The sequence below is a fragment of the Ochlerotatus camptorhynchus genome, unplaced genomic scaffold, assembly GCF_037179485.1.
Source record: "Ochlerotatus camptorhynchus isolate MF236.1 unplaced genomic scaffold, CSIRO-AGI_Acam_v1.1 ptg000136l, whole genome shotgun sequence".
Classification (NCBI taxonomy): domain Eukaryota; kingdom Metazoa; phylum Arthropoda; class Insecta; order Diptera; family Culicidae; genus Ochlerotatus; species Ochlerotatus camptorhynchus.
In genome coordinates, this window is record NW_027040626.1 from 362,956 (window position 1) to 380,337 (window position 17,382).

The 17,382-nt window shown below is 38.7% G+C and overlaps 1 protein-coding gene across 1 annotated transcript in view; it reads right to left on the minus strand.

Moving 5' to 3' along the window:
- The window catches only part of Pli (E3 ubiquitin-protein ligase pellino), a 117,741-nt gene that overhangs the window by 26,626 nt on the left and 73,733 nt on the right, over positions 1-17,382 (minus strand). The window contains exon 3 of the mRNA XM_065220948.1: positions 13,288-13,519. Within this exon, the coding sequence (XP_065077020.1) occupies positions 13,288-13,519 (232 nt within the window). The remainder of the gene's footprint in view (positions 1-13,287; positions 13,520-17,382) is intronic.

A 17,382-nucleotide genomic window follows, 5' to 3' on the forward strand; every position in this document is an offset into this window, starting at 1 on the left:
CTATACCAGTTTATTCGCTTGCACACATTCGCATTTTTATCCAGCATTCGGTTGAGCGCTAGTGAGGTCATCGAACCAAAACGCCTATAAACAATAAAAATAGGTAGGTGAAATGTTAGCCAATAAATACTAGGTCTATTGATAACAATCGTATACTTTTTTTTTCTTGAAGAACCTCTCAGTTAGCTTATCTTCATCTTTTAGGCTTCTTACGCATCTTTTGCGAGCATTTGGTCGGCTCTTAACTTAGTGTTTATGAACAACTCAAAAGAACTGCTCATGTTCAAAAGGAGGAAGCATTATATTGGAATAGCTTGCCAGGTTGAAAAAATCGAATCTTAACCTTTTTTCGAGACTGATTTCAAAATTTACTGAGCTTTGAGAAAAGTTCCAGAAAATGGTTTGCTCTTCGGCGAAATAACCCATTCAGCGAAATGACATATTCGGCGAAATGACACATTCGGCGAAATGTCCTTCTACGAAACGTCCTTCGGCGAAATGTCCCGCTTCAATTTTGTTCAATGTCTCGCACTTTCACATCACAATGGCCCCGAACCCGTATTTAGAGAAACAAACATGGTTTTAGGTTAATGGTGTCTTCGGGAAAATTTATATATATTTTTGGACAATTTTTATTATGCAAGTGAAATTAGGATAGTTCCTATGGTTATTGAGTACAAACTATCATAGACCAGCGCAATGTTGTAGAGCAATTTATTTGAAGCAAGTTTGCTGAAGATTCAAATGTTCTATCTCTAATGAACTAGAAAGTTGGGGGCTGTTCATAAACTACGTAGACAGTATAGGGGTTGGCAATTATCCACGGCCAAAAAAACTGTCTACGTAGTTAATGAACTGCCCCTTGTATACTGGGTTTAAAAAGGGAGCCGGGTGATCCATATAAAATCAATTTTTGTTTTTCATTAACTTTTTTTATATATTGCTTTCTCGCAAATTGGACATTTTGAGAACTTTTAATGGCGCATATTTATGGGGAGTTGCTGTCTTTTTCCATTGGAAAGTTGTTAACGATTGCAGCTGAAAAAAAAACTATTTTTAAATTATCGCAGAAAGGAGCAATTGGATTTTATGCTATTAGTTTAAAGATCGAGATTTAATTCTTACTTTATTTTAACTCGTTTAATTAACTTTTAAAAAGGGCGTATTTGTTCACGACAATCATTAAAATCATTTCAACCAAATGAGGTAGCAACTTCAGGGTGACCATTCAAATACAATTTTTCAATTTACAATTTCAATTCCAATTTATATATTAAACAAATAATCCCAACCCAAAAATCTCCTCTGCCTTATACAAAAACGACGTTCAAAATTAACCGTTAATACATAATCATATATTTTTGTCAGTAGAATTGCTCAACAATACGTCTATTTTGTAGAAAATAAAATAAAATGAGATATGCATTAATATGTTGATGATCTAGGTTGTCCAAAATTTCATGGAATCATGAATTCGTATAAAATCAAAGAGTCTCGCAAAAAATGAGCCAAATGTCGTTTTGTTATGTCGGAAAAATCATATATTAATGGTACCTGAACAGGTGAAACGCAGTATTATTTTCCTTTAATCTTCCTGGAGTTTAGATCTTAAACATCTATAAGTCAAACAACATTTTGTGGGATACAAAGATGTGTTACCAACATATTTATCATTCTCATTTTCATTATTGTTTTGCAGATATTTTAGAGGTTAATCGAAATCTTGTCCGATTTTCACTTTTGAGCATTATCAGTCTCCGTTCATAACATAATTTAAAATTATCAATTGTGTTTAAAAATAACATTCTTTGATTATCAAAATCATCACGGATATCTGATCTTGAAGTTCTGCAGTCTTAAAAAGGCATAGGATGATTTGACTAAATTCTTAATTTACCATTCTATGGAAAACCATCGGGAAACCCCATAATATAATTTATTTGGATTATTTAGTTTTCCAAAATGCCTGGAGTTCAGATCGTTATTCTTTTTTAATATCAGTGGCGTCGCCTTAACCTCAATCTACTTGTTCAACAACTCTCAAAACGTAAACAAACAAAACAATATTGGTTCCAATGGATAAACATCAGTGAAACTAGAAGACCCGATGCTTTTTGAAACTGATTTGAATGTAAACATGACCCTAAATAACGTTTTCAAAGTTGTTGAACAGGTAAAAAGTGAGGTTACGCGACGCCACTGTTTAATATAGTCACATTTTTTTCCGACGCCATCTACCAGCAAAATTGTGTAACTTTCGAGCTTTTCCTGTGCTTGTGTGATTTTTGCAGTGCCGTCTTGTTCCTGCAAAATGAGTGTAATTTGCAATGCTTGCGCCAATGACATCCATGAAAAAACCATTGCCTGTCGTGGGTTCTGTAATGCGGTATTTCACCCAAAATGCTGTCACTTGCCAAGTGAACTGTTGGATGAAGTTGACCGGAACAGGCAATTATTCTGGATGTGTAAATCTTGTGGGAGCATAATGTCAGACATTCGGCATAATAGGAATATAAAGGCTGCATATGATGCTGGTCTGGAGAAACAGCTGAGTACTCATACGGAGTTGCTGGGGAAATTAAAACAAGAGATTCTGGAGGACTCGAAAATTGAAATTCGGTCCAATTTCACGAAGTTGACCAATACTGCTTCCATCACTCCAGTATCCTCCAGACGGTCTGGTTTTATGTCAAGAACCATAGGAAGCCGGCCGTTATTTCCAAGAAAGGACAATAATGTACCAAACATAATGCGTGCTACTGGTAAATTTGTATCTCCAAGCCTAGGCCACTTCACTGTGCCTGCCCCGGTGGAAAAGTTTTGGATTTACCTATCTCGGATTTCTCGTGATGTGACTCCTGAGCAAATTTATGAGCTGGCCAAAAATCGTTTGTCAACCGACGATGTTGAAGTTATCCGACTGGTTTCAAAGAACAAAGACGTCAGCACCATGTCTTTCATTTCTTTCAAAGTCGGTGTCTCAGCAGATTTGACGTCGAAAGCACTTTCGTCCTCTACATGGCCCAAAGGAATGCTATTTCGTAAATTCGTGGACAACCGCAGAGTCGAAAATTTTTGGAAGCCTCAAGGATTGTTACAAATAAACACACCGCAAACAACTCCAAAGTCCGCCAATTCCAGTCATCAATCATCTATGACGGAGTGATATTGCCGGGTCAGGAACTTGAACCTCAACACCACATTTTTATCAACCGATAACCGGGACGCTCACTTGCCACTAGCATTTTGGAAGCCCCTGATCCCCTCATCACAGTCGAGCCTCTCCTGCCATCGACCTGTAGTCGTCCCGGTCCTGTGATTGAGTCCGGAAATGGGGTCTTCCAAAATCCAACCGCAGGCAAGTATGATCGCTTTTTGAATAATTCCGTCCCTGAAACGATTATCACTTCTAGTCGAACTTCAACAATGAACTCCTTCGTGATTGACCCATGTTGGACACCGGGACGCACGCCTGCCATATGTGTTATGGAAGCCCCTAATTCATCCATCACAGTCGAGTTATTCCTGCCAGCGACCTCCAGCCGTCCCTGTCCTGTGTTTGGATTTGATGAAGGGGTCTTCCAAAACCCTATCTCAGGCAAGTACGACATTATTTCGAACAATCCACTTCCTGAAATGTATTATGCCTACAACCGATCATTTCCGATAAAAGCACAACCTGCTTTATTCAACTCGACACTCGGACGCACACTTGCAACTAGCCTTGTGGAAGCCCCTGATCCTATCATCGCAGTCGAGCCTATGCTGCCAGCGTTCAACAGTCGTCCCAGCCCTGTGTTTGAGTTAGGAGAGGGGGTCTTCCAAACTCCAACTGTAGGCAAATATAATCAGCAAGCAACAACTGCTCTGTCTGAAAAATTCTTGGTTTCCAGAGTGCCATTGTATATGTCTGCTCCTCGACAATTGTGGTCTGAAGATAACATTAACAGTATACCAGCCCCACCATACCAGAAGTCGAGACGCACCACAGAAAATTCACCGGAAGAAGCATTCAGATCCTCTGATCTAGTCCTGCCGAAGATTGACGACTTACACCATTATGATGAATCAACTTCTGTTTGTTTACTGGGACGCACTGCCGTTGGCATCATGGAAGCCCCCGAGCCCCCCGCAACAGTCGAGCCATTCCCGCCAGCGACCTGCAGCCGTCCTGGCCCTGTGTGCGGGCCTGGTGAAGGGGTCTTCCAACCACTCGTTTACGGCAAGTATGAACTCGTCCATGTGAATTCAACTGTTGATCCGCCACTTGGTTTCAGTTCATCTTCGCTTATGGCCACCACTTCGAGCCTTTCTACGCCAGGTGATCTTTCGCTGCCTGATAGTTCACCGTTCTCTCGTGCGGATCCTGGACAAGTTATCATTTACACGGTTCGCACCGAACCCTCTAGCGGTTTACGTGTCTACTATCAGAACACCAGGTGGCTTATGAATAAATTTGACGATGTTTATCTGGCTGCGCTTGACGGGGAATATGACGTTTATGTATTCACGGAAACTTGGCTCGATGGGAGGATCAATTCAGTGCAACTGTTTGGTGACTCTTTTACTGTCTACAGATTAGACCGTAATTCATCCAACAGCATTCGTACTCGCGGTGGTGGTGTGCTCATCGCTGTTTCCAACGAATTCGCCTCCTGCGTAATCTCCAACGAACTATTTACTACAATTGAAGCGGTTTGGGTTAAGGTCAGCCTCACTTCGCAGAACATCCTCATTGGAGCGGTGTATATTCCCCCTGAACGTCGACATGACTGCACCACAATGCAGCTTCATCTGGATGCTACAGAATTTGCATCGTCCATGGCTGATATAACGGATGTGCTTCTTCTGCTTGGTGATTTTAATCAGCCTGGGCTTAGCTGGTCACCCTCAGGCCAGGGTTATGCGTTTCCAGATCCGATTGCATCTTCAACTACTCCTGCCAGCCGCTTGCTTGTTGACGGCACGGCTTTTCATGGACTGAGCCAGATAAACCTTGTTCCCAATTTCCAGTCTCGTTTTCTTGACTTGGTTTTTGTTAGCGAAAGTGCACTTCTGGACTGTGTCGTCGCTGAAGCGCCTGATGTCATCGTTCCTCTTGACAATTTCCACCCTGCTTTGGATATATCTATCGCGAGCGGATCTCAAATTCGTTTTGATGAAACCATGACTGCCACTCGGCTCAATTTCCGGAAGACCGATTTCCGTTTGCTGAGACGTTCCTTGTCCCGGATCAACTGGAACGTGTTGAATGACCTTGATATCGATACAGCAGCCGCTCGCTATAATAGCCTTTTGCGCGACTGTGTTTGTGCTTCAGTACCGAAGTGCCAACCTCCAAGAAAACCGCCTTGGTCTAACGCTACTCTCCGCAACCTGAAACGAGTGCGATCTAGAGCTCTCCGTGCTCTCACTCATCGACGATGTACCCTTACCAAGCGAAATTTTTCAATTGCCAGCAATGATTATCGCCACTACAACAAGCTTCTTTACAAGAGGTATGTAATTCGTACTCAACATAATCTGCAATGCCACCCCAAGGGATTCTGGTCGTTTGTGAATACGAAGAGGAAGGAAACGGGACTGCCGTCAAAAATGTTTCTCGGCAATGACGTAGCATTGACAACTGAGGACAAATGCAGCCTATTTGCTAGGCACTTCTTAAGCGTCTTCTCGAATGACTCTCCATCACAAGCAGAAATTGAGCGAGCCGTCCGTGATGTGCCAACCGACGTCGTAAACATGGATGTTTTTGCCGTAGATGTACAAATGGTTCTCTCTGTGATGAGTAAAACCAAATCATCATTTTCACCAGGTCCGAGTGTTATTCCATCTGCAGTCCTAAAAAAATGTTCCGATATCTTAGCTGCTCCGTTGTCCTTGCTCTTCAACCTGTCACTTCGTCAACAGAAATTTCACGTACTATGGAAACGGTCTACTATGTTCCCTGTTTTCAAAAAAGGAGACAAACGCAATGTAGAAAACTACCGTGGGATTACCTCGCTTGGGGTTGAATCTAAGTTGTTTGAGTCGCTGATAAATGAGAGATTGTTTGCTTCCTGCAAGCATTACATACATGTCAACATGGTTTCTTTTCGGGCCGCTCCGTGGAAACTAATCTCGTCAGCTTTACTTCGTTCTGTATGGAAAATGTATGCAAGAAACTTCAAGTGGATGCCATCTACACTGATCTGAAAGCTGCGTTTGATAGAGTTGTGCACGACGTTCTGCTAGCAAAGCTTGAAACAATTGGATGTTCTGCTTTCTTCTGCAGCTGGCTTAGATCATACCTCGTGCAACGTGCAGTCACTGTATGCATTGGAAACTACTCATCGTACTGTTTCTCGAACATATCAGGAGTTCCACAGGGTAGCACTTTGGGACCAATGCTCTTCTCTTTATTTGTGAACGATGTAACGTTTATTCTACTACGTGGAGGTAAATTGTTTTTTGCCGATGACTTGAAGATTTATCTAGTCGTTCGAGGCTATGCCAACTGTTTAGAACTACAAAACCTTCTTGAAATCTTTAATGATTGGTGTGAACGTAATGTTATGGTCCTGTGCGTCTCAAAGTGCTGCGTAATTAGTTTCCGTCGAACTAGGACTGCCATTTTGTTTGATTATAACGTTGCTGGAACTGCAGTTCAACGTGTCGATCACGTTAAAGACCTCGGTGTCATGTTGGATGAAAATCTCACATACACTCGCCACTTCTCAACCACGATCGACAAAGCTAATCGGCAGCTTGGATTCATGTTCAAGATATCTAAGGAATTTCGTGATCCTCTGTGTTTTAAAGCCCTTTACTGTTCATTGGTACGCTCACTACTGGAATTCGCGTGTGTTGTCTGGAATCCCTACCAAGCTGTATGGAGTGGACGATTCGAAGCTGTTCAACGCAAATCCGTCAGATACGCACTGCGCTATCTTCCATGGAGTGACCCGCTGAATTTACCACCGTATGCTGACCGCTGTCGTTTACTGGGTTTGGATACTCTTACTAAGCGACGAAACATATCGCAGGTCGTCTTCGTTGCTAAAGTTTTACTCGCAGAATATGATGTTCCTGAGTTACTGGCCAAAATTAATCTGTATGCTCCTGCCCGAAACACTCCGTCCGAGAACCTTGCTACATGAAGTAGTACATGCAACCAACTATGCTGCAAACAGTTCCTTTGTCGCCATGATTCATCAATTCAACGAAGCCTCTGACCTATTTGACTTTGACCTCCAGGTTTCGTCATCGTTTGCTGTTGGCCAATTTTTAATTTTTAATGAGTCAGAAGTCAGATGGACTATAATATAATAATAAAATAATAATAAACACTCTTGAATCATTTGTGACTTAAATTTGAACCTATGATAAAAAAAAATAAGAAATGATTGAGCTGCATGAATTATCTCTAAGATATACTTTGTCTATGGCGTGAGAGGTATGGAGTCAGATCTTTATGTTTTACAGACTAACCGAGGTATTCTACGATGTCCTAACTAATCTGGTGTAGCTGGTTAGCACAAAGTGCAGAAATTATGTTTAATTTATCTCTGGACCAGTTATCTTAGTTATCCGGTGTCAAACATTGGCATGCTAAGCATGATGGAGCGTGTAAGGACTTTGAGATCGGACATTTATTTATTGGCATGAATCTGCTATTCAAGTAGCTTCGTAACAAGATATGTCTCGCTCAGGCTTTATACTATAACTTCTTCACTCGGAAAATTGCAGCAAAAGCATTCAAACATGTTTCTTCAAATGACACCAACAGCAATTCTAAAAAAAATACTCTGCAAGTAAACCGCATGGATTTCGTAGAAAATTAGAAACATTTAGAACAGGGGGCTGACAAAAGCGAGTCATTACTGTATAACGCAACCAGTGAAATTATAATTCATTAAATTTAATTTTACACCTAGCTAAATGTTTGATACTTCTTATTGCGGATACGACATTACCATCTACGGTGGAGTGCAGATGGATGACGGAACGTGAAGGAGGCAAATGAACCACGAATTGTACCAGCTGCTGGGAGAACCATCCATCGTCCACATTGCAAACATTGGGCGACTACGGTGGGCTAGGCACGACGAAGTAGTGCTCTATTTTATTGGAATTCTTGTTTTAGTACTTTGACTTGATGTCTGTATTATGGAAGTTTGTTTACAGAATCTATATAGTTTTTTTCCCTTTCAAAAGCGACATGTTATATCCATGTCAACTTAGGGGCTTCAAATTGATGGCTTTGCTAGGGATTTTCATTGTTGACTTTTAAAAAAGGACATAACATAAACAAACGAAGAAGTTTTTTTTTATAAAAATATTTTTTACGGATTTGGAAGGAAAAAATTCTTTGCAACTTTTTTTTCTTATACCGAACGCTACGTCGAATGTTGTTAAGTGATAGACTGAACTTAGATTTTTTTTTTTAAAGAAAACAATGGGATCCCAAAAATAATATGTTAGATGTCTAACTAACTTTTTTGAACATTACGAACTAAAAAAAAGGCTCATGATTCTGTAACATAAGACAATTTTGAAATTGCTGAGGCAATAGTAAAACTACTAGAGAAATTATGTGATGTATTTCAAGAAAAATTTAAGAAGTATTTTAAGAAAATTGTAAGGAGAACTAATAGTAAATTCTAAGGAAGTTATCAAGACAATGTTATAGGGACTGAGAGGAGAATTCGAAGGATAATAGGAAAGAATTTTAGAAGGCATACTAAGAAAATCGTGAGAAAATTTCGAAACGAATTAACTGTACGGAAAGCATGGCTACAACCTGACACTGTCTATAGTGATCACATTATATTAATATGTTCATTCTGTAAACTACAATCTAAGACGAAGAATCTTATGAATGTTAATTAATCAATCAATCAATCAAAGTGAATTATGAGGCCTGAGTTCCCAGGGATTGCTGATATAATTTCATGGAAGGGTTCCAAATATATTTTCAGGAGAACACAAAAAGAATTGTGAGTAGCAGCATTCTGAAGAGAGTACGACATCCTACATTGGAATTCAATACAAAATATTGTTGTTTCCTGAAAGTGCAATAAAATCTACTGATGTAACGTAACCCTCTCTCTCATAATAAGATAGTGTTATCCCGAACAGAGAATGAAAACAAAATTAAAACAAAATTTGATATTTTGATATAAGCGTTCGTGAGAACAAACTATATTTTGCCTACCGTGTGGTCGAGTTAACAGTAATCATAACAAAAATGAGATCTAAATGGTATATGAAGGATATTAAACAGCACATCATGTTTCCTTGATAACAAATCCATGTAAGCGTTAATAGTAAACAAAATTAATGATCAATATTTTTTTTTGTTTATTTTTAATTTTTATTAAAGAGATTTTTAGCCTTAGGCTAGTTCATCTCTAACACGATCAATATGTTATTATTACTATGATAGGAAGTTCCTATTAGGAACACAAAAATTATTTTGAAATTGTTCATTCGGGTAAATGGTCAATTCGGGCGAATGTTATAGAATCGTGTTAGCTTTCCATGAGTCATAATCAGTGATTTTATGATTCGTGAGGACTCACTCTGAGTAATCACTCACGAATCGTAAAATTGCTGATCGCGACTCTCTGATAGCGAAATTGACAGGTTTTTGAGTTTCGAGATCAAATTGAAAACTAAATTTGATGTTGTGACCTCTTATTGAAAACTAATTCTGCTATCAGTGAGTGCAAACTGAAAACTCAATTTGATGTACATTTTTTTCTGTCGATAACAAACCGGACGTTCAATTTGATGTTCTGCTAGGGCAATGAAAATAAAACTGTAACAACATATTTTTGAAGAGCAAATTTACAGCAAAATGAAAACAAAATTTGTTATCAAATTTTCGATTGAAAATTATGATTTCAGTTGTATGTTGATATCAAAATTTGATTTCGTTTTGTTGTCATTTTGATGCTGGACTTTGCTCGGAATGTGCACCGATGGAAGTAAACATGATTTAATCTTGTTTTCTAATCAATAATTATGCATTAAGTCGTTTATAAACGCTACTAGGGGGTGTCCATTAGACTGATGCAAAATTTGACTTTTTCGCTCCACAGTGCTTAAATGGTTTCAAATCGGACCCTGATTAACCTCCCAAAGTTACAACTCATTTGGTTAGAAACAGACTTCGCACAAGCCATTTGAAGTTTACATGTAAATTACTATGGGATATCTCAACTTTTTGTTCATTGCCTTCAAGTCTTTTTCCATATTAAGCTGCGAAACAGTTTGATAGCCATTCTTATAGAAAATTTTCTCAGCTACAACTTTGCTGAAGATCGTTTCTATGTAAAACGAGACAGGAAAAAGTAATTAATTATTTAAGAGATTGGTAAACTTATGACATGATCAAGCAGCTGCTCTGTAGGCAACACTGTATTTTGCAGTGTGACATAGTAGCCATGATTTTTGTGTCCTATTCAACGCCCCAGAAACACCAATGTTGCCTGCTGAGCTGTTGATTGAGCATGATCATAAGACATCAGCGCATTGAACCATTGATAACTTTCGATCCTTGCATTTAATCAAAAAGTGGTCTTGAGCAAAGTTGTAGCTGGGAAAATTTCCTACAAGTACAGTTGAAAGTTTTTGAAGCAGACTGATATGGTGAATTATTAGATAGACATGAACAAAAATCTTGGTTTTACCATAGTAATTCCCATACAAACTTCAAATGGTTTGTGCCATCTCAGTTTCTCACCAAATGGGTTCAAATTTTGAGAGGTTAGTCAGGATCCGATTTGGAATCGCTTAAGTATTGTGGAGCAAAAATTTCAAATTTTGCATCACCCTAGTGCCCATATACGTGTACAGTTTAGGGGAATTTTTAATATTCTACAACCTATCTTAAACGGTCTACGTAATTTATGAACAGCCCCTATTATGATCAATAGAACAAAGGTTTGCACGAGCCTTTCAAACCCGTCTCAGCTCAAACAAGAAGAGAATTTTATTCCTTTATACTAGGGTCCCCAACGAATTGTATTCATAGACGGATTGGAAGAGATATTAAAGTGATGATTTCCAAACTGTATACGTTGAAAACATTCCGTTAGATAAATGTTTATTTAAGAAACAGGTAGACGCAGAAAAAAAACAAAGAGAAAGCGCAGCGAACAAATCGTATCTGGACTGACGTTGCCAAGGTTATTGTGAGTTCTTCTACATTGAGAAGCCATTAGCTGCTATCTCATGGTAACAAACACAACAGAATATATTTAATCGCGATAAAAGTAGACAACATTATAGGAAATTTACTATCTGCCGTGTCTACTGTTGTTTATGGTACATTTAACTTTAAGGAATTTATTTTCACAAAAAAAACAGAATTCTCTCGACATACAGTGGTGGCCTTTAAATTAGCACAATAGGCCAATTTTCATACAAACTAGCCAACTTTGGCATGTTGCAACTATGTTTTGTTATGATCAATTGAGCTGAAATTTTGACACAGAATTACAAATATGCTGAATTTTGCGTGTACGTAATATCAAATTATTGAAAGCGCTTGTCGGAAATTGACGGGCTGGTTGAAAATGGCCAACTAATTAGCACATTTATAATTCAAAATTTCCTAAGTCTATTATTCCGGAAATTTTTGACTACATCGTAAATAACTTTCTTAACCATTGTTTATTGGCAATATGTTTTAAAATTTTAAACCTATAACACTTCGGAAATTTCGAATTGTAAATGTGCTTATTAGTTGACCATTTCCAACCAGCCCCCGTCAATTTCCGGCAAGCGCTTCCAATAATTTGAAATTACGTTCACGCAAAATTCAGTATATTTGAACTGTCTATAATCCCATAGCAGTCCCATATGGAAAAAGTAGGCATTGAGAAAATGGCAGTCCAAGTTACGAAGTGAAATTCCCATGTAAATATTTGAAAAATCATAGTAAATTTATTGATAATATTTTCAAGTTAAAATCTATTGTAATGAAGCTTGCATGTTTTGTTATATCAGCGAAAAAATGGCAATTCGAAAAGCAGACCTTTAACTTGAAATATGGACGGTTGAATTTCAGGATGGGACTGATATGCGATTATTTTGCTTGATGGGACAAACTGACTTGATGTTGTTTTCACATTTTTCATTATCAAAGTCCATAGTTTTATCACATAATATGAAAGTAGATGCCAATTGATAATGGATAGCTTTGTTATCTCAAAATTGACGAAAATCCATATGGGACTGATATGCGATTATAGGTAGTGTAGTTATGTGTCAAAATGTCTGCTCAATTGATCATAACAAAACATAGTTGCTACATGCCAAAGTTGGCTAGTTTGTATGAAAAACGGCCTATTGTGCTAATTTAAAAACAACCACTGTATGTTATCGTAGCACTATGAAACAAAGATTTTGTATAGTAACCTGAAAACATTCTTTGAAATAAAATAAACGCAAAAATTCAATTTCCCCCAAAACTATTTTCCATACAACATATTAATCATTGATGTGTGCTCTACGTGAAAGAAAACACCCCGACACTATGACGTCATCATTTGGTTTACCAATCCAACCATATAAAGTCAGCATCAGACTTGCTTTGTCTTTGTTCATACCGAGAGCCATCGGTAATTCAATACCAGGAGGATTCTGTTTACGGAAGAAAATTGCAATTCCCGAAAGGGGAAAGAGAAATGCATACGCTTCTGCGGTTGCAACTGTGTGTTTTGCGGTCTAGACTGCAACACAGATGGTGACATTCTATTTGATATTGCGGAAGGAAATGTTTAATTTCATTACTATACTGCTTTCACACTGGGTTTCATTCAGTGCTTCTAGAACAATGGATCAAGTAAAAGACTCCGTGAAAAAATCATGAAAGCGATGTAGTGGGTTTTACGTCTTCAACCGTTACTTAAGCTTGAGCGCTCTATTTCGGCCAAACGATTCCCTGGAAAATAATGCATTTTTGCGCAAGACTTATATTTGTCTACCCAACGTTGACAATCGAGTAACAGAGCCTATATGGACAACCAGAACAGATAAGTTTATGCCCTATATCCGAATGATGTCTGCTGATCTTTATGACGTAATGTCTATAGTATGTTTATATAATTCTTGCTGGTGCCGTAATTCTTGCCGATGTAATTTAAGATTGATAGTAAAAAAAATTCGAGAACGTAAATAGGAAAATATAAAAAAAAAACTAAAATGGGACAATTATGCTGCGTACTTCCGCGCAGGACATTTGTAATCCAATTCATATTTCAATGTTGAGATATTTATATCTCACAAAATACCTACCTGAAACATATCCGTATCGGGATCTTCTTTGTACTCTACTATAACGGCCTGATTTCGTGACAGTGTGTACGATATCGAATGTTGTTTCGCGTCGAGTATTGCCTGTGATGTCTGAGGTGATTGTACAATGTAGTGCTTTGACCGTTTGACGCCATTCGATTCGCCACGTTTGTACAGCACAAATTTGGATCGACGCCGCCCACGGTCACCTTGTGGTAGAAAGCCATTATATCTGGAACGAAAGAAGAAAATAAACCAACATCAGATTCCAGATACACCTTTTGCAATATGGCTCAAACTTGTCATCATCATGGCTATTTATTACATTTCAACTACAACCTTTTGTGTATCCTTAACTTAGTGTTCATTGAGCACTTCTACAATCGTCAATTGAGAATTGTTCTGCCAATAGTCGCATATCAGTGCCATATGGATTTTTGTCAATTTTGAAATAACATCGCTATCCACTATCAATTGGCATCCACTACCATATTTTAATATTTATTGGAAATCCCAAAGAGTTGGTAAATGGAATAAACGTAACACGTTCTGTAGCCTGTTTGAAACCTGGCGCTGAGATCTCATCACTATGAACGAGAGTATAGCCATAAAGCGCTTTGTAAAAGTGCACGGACTCGTCAGCATTATACAACTGATCAGCCGCAAAACCGTTTTCGGTAACAATATGAAAACAATCTTTGTTTAAAAGGCTCAACACAACTCGCTTGATAACTCTTCACCACAAATTTTCAAACGTCAAATCTCGCGTAACATTTGAAAAGGGCCTATCCTCGTTGATCGATTCCCTTCATCGACTTTCTCTTTGGTTTACCACGGCAACATAAACGAATTTCTCGCTAAGCTCGGAGCACAGTTCGACAGAACATGATGTTAGCTTGCACCTGAATCAACACACTGAATGGTTGGTTGGTTGTCTTTATTAAGGAGATTTTCAGCCAGAGCACTGCAGTCGGGTTATTCGCGAAAGAGAAAATCGATGAACGATCAACAATGATAGGCCCTTTTCTCGTGTTGCGCGAGAAATCTCATAGTGCCCCTTGAAGTTTCGCACCCACGCCTCACTGAATTTGAAATTCGGCTCAATTGCATACAATTACAATTACAATTGACTTGTGCCACAATTAAGTTGTTTGTGATATTTTGGTGCTTATCACGCATTTGGATATAGGGTGGAGAACTACTTCGGCCTAATCGCCCATTTTAGGCCTATCAAGCAGAAAACATCAAGTAAATCCATAATTTCGGCGTTAACAGGTAGATTATGCGTTTGGAACGATACATAAGTTCAAATTGTACCGAACGAAGTCAATAAGAACGCGTGATATGAATGTTTGCACCCAATATTCTCAAATACAAATGAAGCGCTCCAACCAATCAATCTTTATCTTCATCCGATAGGCCAAAGTGAATTCATTGGCGTTTCAATGGCGTTTTAATGCGTTAGGCCGAGTTTAGAATCCGTAGGCCGAGTTTGGCATCAAGAAGCAGTGTTAGACTTTTAACAATATCCCAACAATTTGTTTCTCTTTATCAAATCTTATGGTACGTACGGAAAGGTAGATAAATTTGGAAGCCATCAGTAATAATAACAATCCGTTTGGTGCTAACTACGCTAGATTAAGTAAGACTAAGTGCGGGTTGTGCATTATAGGCCGGAAATGGGGTAGTTAACCCTACCAATAGAATAGGCCTGCTCCAACTGACCATATTTACCGGACGCTGCAGTTCCTGATACCTCTCTTTGAGGAAGCTTGCAGCAACCGTTCAATTTTCCTTATGGTAGCATTCACAACATATTTTCTCGCAATGGTTGCCTTGGAACAAGTTTTGTCCTCCAACTGCTTGATTACGTCCAATTTATCACCTAGTCAAACTCTTACGCTGCGATTTCTCAACATTTGACATTTTCTGTTGAATAACACCATCTAAGTACATTGGGGAATGCAATTCGACAAAAACTTACCAATATCCGTTGGGTGGTCAAGAACACTTTAAGGGAAGACACGGATAAACTCAAACTATATTGTATTTGCTATTCGAACGGTATAATGATTTATCAAAGGATGAGCTCTCTCCTTCTCTCAGTTATTGGTCGAAGGTGCACTGCCTATAATCGCATATCAGTCCCATATGGATTTTCGTCATTTTTTAGATAACGCTATCCACTATCAATTGGCATCTACTTTCATATTATGTGATAAAACTATGGACTTTGATCACGAAAAATATGAAAACAACATCTCAGTTTGTCCCATCAAGCAAAGTAATCGCATATCAGTCCCATCCTGAAATTCAATCGTTCAAGTTAAAATTCTGCTTTTTGAATTGCCATATTTTTCGCTTCTATAACAGAACATGCAAGCTTCATTATGACAGATTTTAGGTTGAAAAAATTTGGAGCACATTTTTTGCCTGTAGACTTGGAGACATACTTCAAGTCTCCGCGTACATCGTACGAGTTAGGCAAAAGATGTGTGTCTAACTTTAAAAAAACTGTCGCATTAATGGCCCTTCGCTCATTTTCAACTTCTATTCAATTTTCATACTGCCGTACTCTAACGGAACTATCCACCTACTCTCTTCTAAAGATCGTTCTCTAGCTAATAAATTATCACACTAAAGCTTCATGTTAGCATTTTCTCAATGCCTTTTTTTTCCATATGGGACTGATATGCGATTACAGGCAGTGCAGTCAATCAGATCATATATAGGCATGTTCATTTCCTGTCCGAACATCCGTAGCTGTTATCATTGATAACAACCATTAATGTTTTGAAAAACACATCTTGACACGCTACTCTTAATAAGTTTATACGAGTTTCAAATTAAGTTGCTTAAAACCCCCGTTACTGAAGAGGCATTAAGGCATTAATCCCTATTCTATTTTTATCGCTCCTTACTACACTATGTATATTAGACTGATGCAATATTTGAAATGTTCGCTCCACAGTGCTAAAACGGTTCCAAATCGGGTCCTAATTAGCCTCTCAAAATTTGAACTCGGTAACTTGCTAAGAAACTGAACGATTTGAAGTTTATATGGAAAATTACTATGGGAAATCCAAAATTTGTGTTCATAGTCTTCTTGCCTTCTTCCATATTGCACTGTTAAAAAGTTCTATAGCTATTCTTATGGGAAATTTTCTCAGCTACAACTTTGCAGAATGTTGGCTTGCTGAACAGTTCAAGCGTAACTATTCAAATCGACGTATCTGCTTTTGTAAACAATCTCTTCAATCGACTATTTGTCCTAAGTGCTAACTCACCCACGCAAACAAACACTATCATCAGATAGGAGACACTTTCGCCTACTAGCTGGTGTTGTTAGTTTCTGTGAGTGAGCTTGCAGTTACCATAAATCGTCATTTGAAGTGATTGTTTACAAAATCAGATACAGCTTTCCCCCGAAGAACGCGTTACCCACTGAGTTCTACCCACCACTTTGTCTCGGTGCGTTTTCAACCAAGCGCTCTGATTTTCTGCAAGTTCTCCATTGCCACTACTCACATGCAAAAAATCAGACCGACTGGTTGAAACCCTGCCGAGAAAAAGCGGTGGGTGCAACTCAGTGGGTAACGCGTTCTTCGGGGGATAGCTGTACGTCGATTTGAATAGTTATGCTTGAGTTGATTGAGCTGGATCATAAGACATTCGTGGCTAGAATCATTAACAGCTTTTGTTACTTAAATTTTATCAAAAAGTGGTTTGCAACAAGTTGTATCTGTAGTGGCGCCGGTAGTGTAGTGGTAAGCGTGATTACCTCTCACCCCAGCAGGACTGGTTTCAATCCCAGTCAGCGCCGTCGGGATTTTCTGAGGCATAACATCTCTGATCACGCCTTCCTTCGGAAGGGAAATAAAATCGTTCGTCCCCGGTCCATGAGTGGATGGATCGATAGGTAGGGTCCAGGTGTGAGAGCTGCCTCCCTGGCGTCGGTCACATTCGCAGGTGAAGACGGGGTAAGAACGCTCGACAGGGTAAGAGGGACCACAGCTACACAGATAAAAACTCTGAATTTTAATTGTGATGTAAACATTCACACACGTAAACTTGTATTTCATTTCACGCAATCAA